This window comes from Sceloporus occidentalis, unplaced genomic scaffold (genome assembly GCF_023333645.1).
Source record: "Sceloporus occidentalis isolate IW3139 unplaced genomic scaffold, rSceOcc1.0.p SCAF_8, whole genome shotgun sequence".
NCBI classification, from domain to species: Eukaryota; Metazoa; Chordata; class Lepidosauria; order Squamata; family Phrynosomatidae; genus Sceloporus; species Sceloporus occidentalis.
Window position 1 is genome coordinate 13,760,332 of NW_028316988.1, and position 12,769 is coordinate 13,773,100.

General features: G+C 43.5%; 1 protein-coding gene across 1 annotated transcript in view; it reads left to right on the forward strand.

Moving 5' to 3' along the window:
• Nucleotides 1–12,769, forward strand: part of LOC149308000 (uncharacterized) — an 85,251-nt gene that overhangs the window by 60,592 nt on the left and 11,890 nt on the right. Inside the window, exons 34-45 of the mRNA XM_089536841.1 lie at nucleotides 1,311–1,418; nucleotides 4,784–4,837; nucleotides 5,009–5,116; nucleotides 5,766–5,819; nucleotides 6,435–6,488; nucleotides 7,779–7,835; nucleotides 8,921–8,974; nucleotides 9,932–9,985; nucleotides 10,745–10,798; nucleotides 10,955–11,008; nucleotides 11,780–11,887; nucleotides 12,477–12,584. Of these exons, the coding sequence (XP_089392967.1) occupies nucleotides 1,311–1,418; nucleotides 4,784–4,837; nucleotides 5,009–5,116; nucleotides 5,766–5,819; nucleotides 6,435–6,488; nucleotides 7,779–7,835; nucleotides 8,921–8,974; nucleotides 9,932–9,985; nucleotides 10,745–10,798; nucleotides 10,955–11,008; nucleotides 11,780–11,887; nucleotides 12,477–12,584 (867 nt within the window). The remainder of the gene's footprint in view (nucleotides 1–1,310; nucleotides 1,419–4,783; nucleotides 4,838–5,008; nucleotides 5,117–5,765; nucleotides 5,820–6,434; nucleotides 6,489–7,778; nucleotides 7,836–8,920; nucleotides 8,975–9,931; nucleotides 9,986–10,744; nucleotides 10,799–10,954; nucleotides 11,009–11,779; nucleotides 11,888–12,476; nucleotides 12,585–12,769) is intronic.

Consider the following 12,769-nt stretch of genomic DNA (forward strand, 5'->3'; position numbering starts at 1 on the left):
AGATAGACTCCATGATCATAGAAGCCAAGGGCTTCCATTCCAGGAAAACGTCAATCTTTTCTTGAAACTCCTGCCAAATGAATAATAATGATAATAGAAAAACCCTTGTTGTGTCAGTCAGCTATATAATTTGCTGCTCTTTTCTGTAGTTATCTATCATCAAGTGTCAGAGCTGAGCAAACCCTTCCTTGCGAGATAATTCTTTAAAAAAAAGTATTGTGACGTGCTTCAAAAAATAAAATAAATCTCTGCATTCATTACTCAGTTACCCCTTTCCTGCTCATAAACCCAATGCTTTCTCCTGCATCTCACCTAGTTTGCGCATGTTTCAAAATATAGCACAGCTTTGGGTTTGCAAGATCAGAGTAGAGTTTCTTGGAGGTTTCCCATTCATAGGGTTGCCATGAATTCACTCAACAGCAATTTAAAACAGTAGATCAGACATCAAGGCTGCATCTGCACTGCAGAAATAATGCAATTTGCAAATTTAACTACCATGGTGCAATGCTATGAAATTCTGGGATTTATAATTTTGTGAGATGTTCTAGTATTCTGTGTATTCCTGCATGGCAGACTTGGACTGGATGGCCCTTTGGGGTTCCCTTCTAACTCTAGGATTCTATGTATTCTTACATGGCAGAATGGGTTGGATTGGATGGCCCTCTTCCAACTGAATGGTTCTATGATTTAGCCTTCTCTACCAGAGAGCTCTGGTGCCACAACAAACTACAAATCTCAGGTTTCCATAGCATTTTGCTGTGGCAGTTAAAGTGGTGTCAAATAACATTATCTCTGCAGTGCACATGCAACCAAAGAAGCATTATTCTGGACTCACTATGTGGGAAAGTTAAGACATCACCAAAGATGTACAAATTTGCTATAGGAGCCGTGTGTGAAAACCAACACTTTACATGCATGTTGCAAGGTTTCAGCTTGGCCTTTGCCTTTCCACTTTAGAACTTTATTTGTAAAGCACAGAAAAGTAAATGGCAAGTGGGTGGGTTTGGGGGCATTGTATTTTATTGTATTTGAATGTTTTAATACTGTATACACCTTGATCTTAATGGAGAGGTGGGGCATAAATATTATTGTTATTATTATTATTAAATCAAAAAGTAGCCTGCAGTGCCACAGTGGACAGCTTAACAAGTTGCCTTTTCTGCATTGTTAACAAAGAACATGCACAGGTTCCCTTTAAATCTTGTAAGTGTTTCCTGGCAAGTCTTTCCCATCAAACATGGAAGGACTGCTGTTGCTTGGTGTTTGTGGGGCAAATATAAGACCTGCTCACCCCATTTTGCTTTTTCCAGGGTGACAAAGGAGAACCTGGTCCGGAAGGAGAAAGAGGCGACAAAGGGCAAGAAGGCATCAAAGGAAAAGAAGGGCCACCTGGATATCCTGGACTGACAGGCATCCGTGTGAGTATCCACAATTACGTACCTTTTCACCGCTTTACTCTGTTGCTTAGCCTTGCTGGCATCTTTCTATAGTTGTGCTCCCTCTTATTTGCAATGTCACCATACTTTCTTGGGTCTTAACGCAACAAGTGATGACCCCACTTCTCCTCACTCCCTTGCAACCAAATGGCGACCTCATAAGAAGAAAACAAAACTCCCCTCCATTTCAGAAGAACGGTTATAATCAATGTTTTTTTAAAAAACCAGACAAAACCATCCCCTTTCCATAACCAGCGTATCAAGTTATATAGCTCTGATCAGTAGGCGAGACCAGAATCTGCAGCCTCCTTGTGCCAAATTGAACGCAGGGATTGCATGCCTTTAAAACGCCTTTTGGAAAAAAGCAAAGCAGTACTATGGAGCCAATACAGTTTTGCCTGCTTGTAATCACTTCCCCTTGTTAGTCTTTATTGTGGTGTTATGGTGCCGTCTCGTATTTTTAGTACAAGTTTTGTACAAACAGTTATTTTTAAAAGCAAATACCCATGAAATTGACTCAACGTTGGCCCATGGAGGGTCCATAATATATTGATGGACGCTTAGGTTGCTTCCATAGAGAATGCATTATTGCTTGATGGAGAAGGAGGTTTCCAAATACTAGTTGGAATATTTGGAAACTTGTCTGCTTGCTTTGGTGATCCGTCATGCCCAGCCTTCCTCCTCCTTTTCCTCCATACTCCCTTTTTCCTCCCTAAGTCAGTCTTTGCTGACTCTTCTCATAATGTGCTGTTGTGATTCAAGAAAGCTAGCGGAGATGCAGCGTAGTGTAGTGGTTTGAGCGTTAGACTACAACTTTGGAGGCCAGGGTTCAAATCCCTGCTCGGCCATGGAAACTAACCTTGGAAAATCACGCTGTCTCAGCCTCAGAGGCAACCTCCCTCTGAACAAATCGTACCTTAAAGTCATCCAGAAATGTCCCTCAAAGGCATGAAAAAGATGCAAAAATACCCTCAATCTTGCTGAGGGATGGGTGCATGGGAGGTTTTCTGCAGCTCCAGAGAGCAGGACCAGGAGCAATGGGTTCAAAGATAGGAAAAGAGATTCCACCTCAACATTAGGAAGAACTGATCTGTTTGACAGTGGAGGATGCTGCCTCAGAGTGTCCTGGAGCCTTCTTCTTTGGATGCTTTTAAACAGAGGCTGGGTTTCCATCTGTTGGGAGTGCTTGGATTGTGCATCCCTGCATGGCAGAATGGGGTTGGATTGGTTGGCCTTTGGGGGTCTCTTCCAAATTTAGGATTCTAGAAGAGGCGAAAAGGATCCTGGGCATCCAGGAAGGGGCAAGATATAGATATTCCCCATTCATTGGCAAGGACAAATGTGGGGGATAGATCTGTGCTCGTCCCACACGATCTCCGTCCTCTTTCACAGGGATGCCTTAATCTCTCCAAGCCTCGGTTAACACACTGTCTGATTCACGGCGGCTCCGTCAGTCATGCTCCTGCGGTCGGAGTGAACCAAAGCTTCCATTATATAACCCTCAGCACCTTGCCAGCTGTTGGCTACAACTGGCCAGAGGCTGAGCATAACCCATCCTATCCAGTAGTGTCCACTGAGTAAATGTTCCTCTGTGTAACATTTCTCCTCCGCTGTAAGGCACTGAGTGTTTCGGTTCCCCCCTTCCCAGTATGATCCATGAGCCAGAAGCCGCACGAAGCCTGTGCCAACTGGCAGGAGCCAAGCTGATGGGTTTTCAGTTGCTCGCTGTTGCTGGGCGCTGTGGCTTTCCCCAAATACGCTGCCCTTTGTATGCTGTGCATATGAAAGTAGCCAAAGTTTTTACAGTTCCAGGAAAGTAATTGCTGAGTCCGTAGGTCATGCAATCCAACAAGTTCAGGGAAACAAGAAAATCCCTATTTTATTTTTATTTTTTACAGCAAAGCAAGGGAGCTCAATTCTCATTTTTTAAAGATAACTTTTGCATGTTTTTAAATCTACCATGACGATGTGAGACCTATTGTTGCATTAACTTCTTCTTTCATAAAACCAATCTTCAAGCCAAAATCAGGACTCCTGAATCTCCCACTCAGGTCTCCCAGGTTTGGAAAAACATGAGTCTCAATCTTGGTTTGGAAGCTGCCATAAACCATGGATTTTTGGCAAACCAAAACTCCTTGCAAAGTGTTTAAGTGTTTTTTTAACTACAAGCTTCCATGATCACTCTACACAGTGTGATCATGGACGCTTGAGTAGTGTGATCATGGAAGCTTGTAGTTAAAAACACTGAAGCCATGGTTTGTCAGGAGTTTTGGCTTACCAAAAAATCCATGGTTTGTGACAGCTTCCAAGCCAAGAGTTTTGCCAAACCTGGGAAACCTGAAATTCATGAGCCCTATCAAGACCTTAATGGTCCTTGGAGCCCATGTATCTATAGTGCATCAGGCACTCATGGAGAGAGGAAGGAGAGCTTGAGGCCTTAATCTATCCCTTTAAGGCTGCCTACTATCTGAGTAGGGATGGAGTCTATCAGGAGTAACCTTGCCAAGAGGTCTAAAAGGCCTCAATTGAATGTCAGGATTTGATGGCGCAAGGTGTTCACTTGGAATCGTCCCAGGTAATGCATCCAAAAACCAACCATTGGCTTTTGTGAACATCTGGAATCCAATGTCACTCCTTCTTTTCTTGTTTGTAAGCTAAGCTTTTTGGAACGGTGGGGCAACTTCCATTAGCAGAGACCTAAATTTTGATGGTACTCAGCACCATAATAGCAGAGGACACCATAACAGCAGAGACCTAAATCTTGGTGGCCCTCAGTGCAATAATAGCAGATGCCACCATAACAGCCGAGACCTAAATCTTGATGCTGCTTAGTTTGGGATGAAATTAGGTTATGTGTGTCTGCACTGACCTGGAATAATGGGTTTCCCTGGTGTGCAGATTGCTTGTGACCTGGAGCTGAATGCGCCCAGAAGCATAGACAGACTTAATGCGATACAACCAAGTGAAAAAGAAAAGCCTGTTGAGAACTGGAGTTCTTTATCATCGCTGCCAAAATGCAAGCTCATTCTTTTCATGTCTTCTCCAGCAGCTGTTCCATTCTGTCCCACCAATTCCTTGGCCTTTCGCCTGAGGGCTGCAGGAGTCATCATAACACGGAGTCCCTCGGCTTCTGTCTTCCAAGCGATGAAATGGAGACGGGAAAATACCTAATAGCCTCTCTCCTGCCCACCCTCTCTTGGCACACTCTCCATCTTATTCTCTTTCTTCTTTTGTGCTTGATGGCTTTCATGCAACAGGTGCATCCAGTTAGGAAAAAGTGCTCAGATATCCTTTGAAGAAAGAACTGTTGTGCAATGGTGCAAAAATCCTCTTTCTGCTTTCCTTAGGGACCAGAAGGAAAACCGGGCCGGCAAGGGGAAAAGGGGAAAACCGGACTGAAGGTATGGTTGTCACTGTTCTCTTTCTTCCTGGGGATGTTCTTGAATGTCTCCTTTCATTTCCATTTTTGGATGTACAGATTTATCTCAAGAAGGGAAAACAAGTCTCTGAAAGTATTGGGAGTTTCTGGGGACTAGGTTTGCTATTGCTGATCTTTACGCTTGCATCTACAGGGCAGCAAAGGCCATCTGGGTCAACTTGGGGAGACCGGTCCACCTGGGAAGATGGGCGCAAAGGGGACTCAAGGCCCGAAAGGATCCAGAGGTACCCTAGGAGCTATGGTGAGAACAGAGTGAGAGTTCCTTGCATTTAATGCTGGGGTAGGTTTCTCCTACTGTTGCCTTTAGTGGTTTACCTGTTAAATGCCCACCTGAGGGACTCACCTCACCTGCTAAAGCATCTTCTTTTTCCCAGCCACTAAAAAACTGTATCATTTGTAAGCCAAAGGAAAACATGCTCAATATGCAAGTTCGAGGCTTTACTTTGCATTTTCACGTTGCTCTTCTTTTCAATAGATTTTATTTTTGCAATTCTGTCTGGTTATGTGGCCCTGAAACCCAAACTTTGCAGTCATTGAACCCGACTTTTGCAGCCTCCAAGCCTCCCATTGTTCTTTCTGAACAATTTTGCATGTTTGTGTTTGCAGTATGTATTTTGTGCATTTGGCTGATTAAAGGTGCCACTGTTTTGTGGATTTTGGATGTTATTGTATTCAGGATGATGATGTTCATCATCACCATCACCATCACCATCACCATCATCATCATCATCATTCCAAAGCCACAGGGATTTGATAAAGCCAGCCAGTGGGATGGTAGGAAAAATAGAAAAAGGGCTTTTCTCCATCAGGAATACTGAATGAGCAATCTTACTGGTAGAAAGTAGAAGATACTGGATATTGGCAGAGCTGACCTTATCTTCTCCTTGCAGGGTGCTCCAGGTCGAATGGGCGTCCAAGGAGAACCTGGCTTAAAGGGCTACCAGGCAAGAGATTCCTTTCAGCGCTGTATTTATAGCTCTCCTTAATTTCTATCCCTTCAGGTTTTCCCTTTGGTTTGTCCCTTTGTGTCACCGCTTTGGGTTTGGCCATAGCTTGGAAAGGTTCCCAGAATTGTTGACCCAATGGGGATTCTGGTTGGGAAATTCACCTCAAGGCTCTCACAGATATGGGGGAAATTTGGCTATACAGCGGACCTTCCACATTCACTGGGGTCGGGGACACAGGACCCCCATGAAAGTGGAAAAACCTCAAATTAAAAACAACAGCAACACTATTTTTAAACATGAGAGAACACCTTTTTAGGAATCTGTAAGTCCTCTGGTGCAACTCTATGGTTAACATCAGCTGGAACTTGACCATAGAGTCACACTTGACCCGTAGTCCCCCAACTTTGGTCTTCCAGGTGTTTTGGACTTCAACTCCCAGGAACCTTAGCCAGCTTGGCCAACTTAATCTGGGAGCTGAAGTCCAAAATATCTGGAGGACCAAAGTTTGGGAATCATTGCCTTAGAAAAATATTCTAGTTTGCTAGAAGTCAGATGGATTTCAACCCATTTTGGTTCCTCCATTCCAATGCATTGTCTTTCTCTCTCTTGTAGGGGCACACCGGATCCCCAGGACCAATTGGATCACCTGGGCCCAAAGGCGAAAAGGTAAAATAGACAGGTTCTATGCAACTTAGTCGAATGGTATTGAATTGATACTATAGGGTCGTCTACCCTCCAACGTTTTACAAATGGAGACTGGGAAACATGTGGCCGAGCAACATCAGAATACGGTCAGGATGGTGAAAGTTATTAATAAGGAACAATGCAGAAACCAGGAGAAGCTGCAGCAGTTTGCTTTTGCCCAAATCTACAGGGAAAGGCAAGATTCCTCCTCCTCCTCCTCCTCCTCCCCTCTTCTGCTTCTTCAACTAATTAACTGCAATTTTAATAATAATAATAATAATAATAATAATAATAATAATAATATAATTTATTTATAGCATTTTGAACTTGGTTTGCACCAACTGAAGTAAACCAAGGACCAAGGGAGAAAGTGGGAGGAGGAGTGAGAAGCTTGGACATTTTAAAAGCGGCTGCAAAAATGGGATGGCACAGGATTAATCAGGACTTCTCGAAAAGGGAGCACTTCCACCTTCTGTTTTGCCTATGAATCCAAAGAGCACTCTTAATATGACTAAGACATGCACTGCATCAGGCTTTTATTAAGTCTAATATTCCACCAAGTGGGTGTGTGTGGTTGTGACCTGCCCTCCACTAATTCGCAACTTGGAAACATTCCTTCCAAGATCTGAAATGTAATCTGGTCTTACTCTCCAACTCAGCAGCCTTCGTACAGCAGAGTCTTTGACCATCTGTTAAAGATCTTGATGCATTCATAAGAACCACTGTCATCTGAGCATAATTCATAGGATTATTAGTTCAGTCCATGAGTTTGATGCTTAGTTAGTGTGTATTTCAAGAAGGGGATCATAATGTGAATTTGGCAGAGGGAGGCAGCGTGTGTGGATAGATGATATTCTTTTAGAAAGTCGGTGTGTTTCTACCTTTAAGTTGCCTGTTGACTTATGGTGACTCCATGGATATTTTAGGGATGGCAGAGGGTTAATCAGGACTGTCCCTGATAAATCGGTACAATTGAAGAGTATGACTTGGAAAGTATATATTTGGATTAAAAGGAAACTTTAGGAGGAATGCTTCTCCTGACATCAGCTCAACTTCCTATGCATTTGGATTCCACTAGCTTTCGTTGTGTGCAAAAAATGTCTTTTTTGGAGGTCCTTGGAATTGTAGGAATAAAATAACTGTTATAATAAGCTCTGATGCAAATGTAACAAAAGCCTAGGAAGTTACTTAAAATATGTCTTAATTATTGCAAAAAAGAATGAATTACTCCTAGCTTTAACCCTTCTTATTTATTTATAACTTATTTTCCAGGGAGAACAAGGTGACGATGGGAAGACAGAGGGCCCTCCTGGACCGCCTGGAGACAGAGTAAACTATCTGTTTTGTTGTTGTTGTTGTGTGCCTTCAAGTCCTTTCCGACTTATGGCGACCTTAAGGGGAACATATCCTGATGTTTTCTTGGCAAGATTTGTTCCAAGGAGGTTTGCCATGGCCTTCCTTTGAAATTGAGAGGTTGTGACTTGCACAAGATGACCCAGTTGGTTTCCATGGCCAAGTGTGGTTTGAGTATTGGACTGTGACTCTGGAGACCTGGGTTCGACTTGAAGCAGGGAATCGAACCCTGGTTTCCAGAGTTGTAGTCAAACAGTCAAACCATGACGCTGCACTGGCTCTGTTTTACCCAGTACTAAATTTATAAAATGAGTTGTTCCACAAGTTACCTCAAACTGTGTGTCCTAGACTCACAGCAGACGAAGGGATGTGGGAGTATTGTGGTGACTTTACTACATCAGGTACTCATAGGGCATTATTGATGTCTCCCCATAAATAAAACTCCCTGCAAGCAGAAAGCTGGCTCCGCAAGGAAAGGTGTCAGTTAGATGTGAAGTCGAAGGCTTTCATGGCCAGCATCCATAGTTTCTTGTGGGTTTTTTCAGGCTATGTGGCCATGTTCTAGAAATTCCTGATGCTTCACTGGCATCTATGGCTGGCATCTTCAGAGAATGCTGGCATGGAAGGAGTGGGATATATATCTCCTTTTGACTCTGGGTATATACCGTATATATATATATATATATATATATATATATATATATATACATACACACACACATACTCTCTTCCATGCCAGCATTCTCTGAAGATGCCAGCCACAGATGCTGGCGAAACGTCAGGAATAAACTCTTCCAGAACATGGCTTCATAGCCTGAAAAACCCACAAAAAACTTCCTTCGCTGACACTCTCTGAAAAAGCCTTTAACCTTGTGTTGGAAAAGTATCTTCTTGGAGAGGGCTTATTTCTATAATCAGAAGCCACCACTGAAAAGACCCTGCCTTTGGTGATGGCTATAAACTACGCTCTCTATCATAGACAGAACATGAAACAGGGATTTGGGTGGGCTGAGGTTGCTGTTTCATGTTGCTTTTGCATTTTTCTGTTGCTCTCCTTTTAGGGTCCGCCTGGGGACCGAGGCCCTCGGGGAGAGTCTGGAGACCCTGGTTATCCTGTGAGTCCTTCTCCAAATACCTGGTTAGGAAATTAACCATCTTGGGAAAAAAAGTTCTCTGTGAAGTTCTGGGATGCTGAGGAATTAGACTTGGGCTGCATCTTAGCTCAATGCGATCTAATCCTGGGGATTGTAGTTTTGTGAGATATTCCGCCTTCTCTATTCAGATAGCGCTGACGGCAGAACAAATTACAGTTCCCAGAATTGCACAGCCCTGAGTCATGGCAGTTAAAGTAGTGTCAAACTGGATTATTTCTGCAGTATGGATGCAGCTCCATTGTCCTTCAAAACAGAGGTTCTCCATATTTGGCCTGCCATATGGACTTTAGCTCTTTAGGAACCTTCCTTGGAGAGCTATTTCTTAAAAGTCACTCATCCTTACTTTTACAGTAAGGAATCTTGTTTTGGTTGGTTTGATGGAAATAAGAAATGCAATATGATTTATATTGCAGGGTGTGTGGAACTGTTAAGTAAAGATAAGAAGTATGATTTTAATATTACGAGGGTACGGGGGGGATATGAAGAAGCTAGGAAGTTTTCTTTTTCATTTTGTCCGTCTGTATGAGTTTGATGCTGTGTGTGGTGTTATAATGTTTTACTTATGTTTTCTCTGGTTTTTTTTAAATACTAATAAAAGTGTATCTACAGAAAATACATTAAAAAGTCACTCATCCCACATCACTCTTTAAAGTGGTCCAAGAAAATACGTTGTTGTTGTTACTTATTAGAGTATTTCAAAAGTAAACAAAGATGGAGAATCGAGTACTTAAAATCAGGGTGTGTGAGAAGCTTGATCCAGAATTTGGAGATACAGAGTTTGAGACTGATTTTAGATATAGGATCCGTCTGGCTTAAGCACTTCTGGAACGGGATTGTCATCATGGCAAGTTTTGCTTATGGTCGGTGGACATCTCAGGTGGAAGAGTAACTTTGATCTTCTCTCTTGCTTCTTTTTAGGGTCAAGAAGGCCTCAGTGGAGAAAGAGGAAAACCTGGTCAGCAAGGCTTACCTGTAAGAAACCTTTTGGACTCTTGCATTTAAAGAGAAAACCATGTTGGTGTGTTTAAAAAGACCCCAAGGAATCCAGGAGTGGTTTGAGAAGACATTTCTAGCAAAAGCTTTCATGGACTCAGTCCATGTATCTTAATGAAGACTGGGGTCTGCAAGAGCTTGTGCTAGAAATATCTTCTTCCCAGGTAGCGGTTCAGGATTCCTTTATACCTTTGTTGATGTTCTTCCTTTGGAGGACATATTCTGCACTTGGATGAGGAGTATGCACTTGTACCATGTGTATATGAAGCAGGAGCGCATATGCAAAAATAGGTCCTCAGACGAGGATATAACAAGTGTGTCCTCTGCCCATCAGAAATGCACATTTCTTTGCATTTCTATTCGGAAGTACATCTCCTGGTCTTTGATGGGATTTGCTCTTCAGCAAAGTTAGCAGGGAGGGCCTGGATCCTATCCCAAATGCCTGTTGCCATCACTTCCGACTGCCATTTTGTCCAATTTTTGGACATTTTGGCACACCAGAAGTGATGTCACATCACTTCTGCCTTCCATTTTGGCCACATTTTGGCACATCGAGGTCCAAAGCAATGCAGGCAGCCCACAGTCAGAACTGCCTAGCCCTGCCCTAAGTGGTTTCGCATGGCTAGAGCCATCATTCCAAGCATGGCATACATATCTTTTTTGTACTCCATGAAAAAAAAATCTGCTAGAGTGCAACGTCAAAAGTATTTTCTTTAACTTGCGCTCTCCTTCTTTTAGGGACATCCAGGACCACCAGGCCAACCAGGGCTGAAAGGATCCAAAGGCAGCATAGTAAGAGCAATGTGACAGAAAGAGCCTGCATTTCCATGCTTGGTTGGGCTTGATAATGTCCTAATAGTTTGCTGTCCTCAACGTGGCTGCGATATGGGAGATTCCTGGGACCATAAGCCATGTTGGTCTCATCCTTTCTTTCTTTTTCCTTTCAAGGGTCAGAAAGGCAAGCAAGGGCGAAAGGGTGTCACGGGCAGCAGAGGCTCACCGGTAGGTGATAAAAGCATTCATGCTTCATGGTTCTTCCCATGCATTTCCCTATTGACATAACTGTAGGTAGATGTGCCTGAAAAGGTGAGATGCAGGTCTCCTGAACTCTCCCCAAGATCTTGACCCCCTTCCAGTCTATGCTTGGTTGGATCAACAAAACAGCTTGGCTGTCCATGCAAGCTTTGAAAAATTCACAATCTCCTTCTGGTCTGCCATGACATGCATAGGAAGACAAGAAGAGCCATGTTGGATCAGACTACAGATCCCTCTGGCTCAGAGTTATCACTTCCCTATGGCCATCCGGAGGCAAAATTTCTCACACATGTCTCTAGGGCTTGTTGTTGTGTATTGTGTTCCTTCAAGCCATTTCTGATTTATGATGGCCCTAAGTAGGAATTATCCCGGGGTTTTCTTGGCAAGTTTCCTCAGAGGAACTTTACCATTGCCATCCAGGAGCCCTGGTGGCGCAGTGGTTAAATGCCAGTACTGCAGCCACATGGTTGTGAGTTCGATTGACTCAGCCTTCCATCCTTTCACAGGTTGGTAAAATGAATACCCAGATTATTGGGGGGCAAATGGCTTACAGATTGTAAACCACTTAGAGAGTGCTGAGTTCACTGATAAGCAGTATAGAAAGGCAAATAAATGCTAATGCTATCCCCTGTGGATGAGAGAGTAGGGTCACCCAGTGGGTTTTCATGGTCGAGCAGAGATTTGAACCCTGGTCTCCAAGGTACATCGACACACATGCTTTCATTTCTCTCTCTGTAGGGTCTTGTAGGACTGCCAGGGCCTAGAGGAGTGGTTGGAAGGCAGGGGCAGGAAGGCACCCCTGGAGCGGACGGGATTCCTGGGAAAGATGGCACCATCGGCCAGAAGGTAAGCATGAGAGTTTGCAGTGGAGCCCTGCCTTCCTATTCATATGACGACTCGCACTTCTAGTGCTGCTGATCTACCTATAGTTGCATACATCTAGGGTTTTTAAAAATATGCTTTTTGTGTACCTTACAAAATCAAAGCATTCACCTCCAAGCCTTAATGCTCACTTTTTGTACGTTGAGCTGCAAAGTTGGGAAAAAGCAGGATATAAATAAATATCATCATCATCATCATCATCATGACCCAGAAGTTGTGTTTCACATACTGCCACTTCTGTATGCAGAGCCATTGGGATGGGGAAAAGTGGGATATAAGTTGATATTATATTGCTCTTTTAAATTGTGAGCTGCAATTTTGAAAGAAAAATGGGATAGAGTATAAATAGATAGTGTGAGGTGCCATAGTTGAGAAGGCCCTGTCCGTGTCCTCTCCCAGAATGACACCTTTGACTGCTGCATTATAGGTGTCTTCACATCCATTCTTTCCAATATCTGCTTCTGTGATATATTGTTTCTCAGAATTTGTATTGCCAAGATATTCAGACAGACAGACAGAACTGAGCTTTCTTTCTCTTCTCCCCCTCTGTAAGGGAGAACAAGGCGAGGACGGGGAAGAAGGCCTGCCAGGGAAGTCGGGGGAAAGAGGGAGCCCCGGTGTCCTCGGTCTTCCAGGAGCTCAGGGACCCCCAGGATTCAAGGTTGGTTCCCTTCCCGCTGGTTTTTGCTGTCATACACTTACTTTACAACCCTGGCCAACTTGCAGGCTTTGGAATGGCACCAGAGTGCTGTCATGTGGGCAAAGGACATCGCTGTCTGATGCTCTTAAGCCTTCGCGCGTGTTGGTTTTGGAAAGCTTTCTTCTGTTGAATTTGGGAAGGCAGGG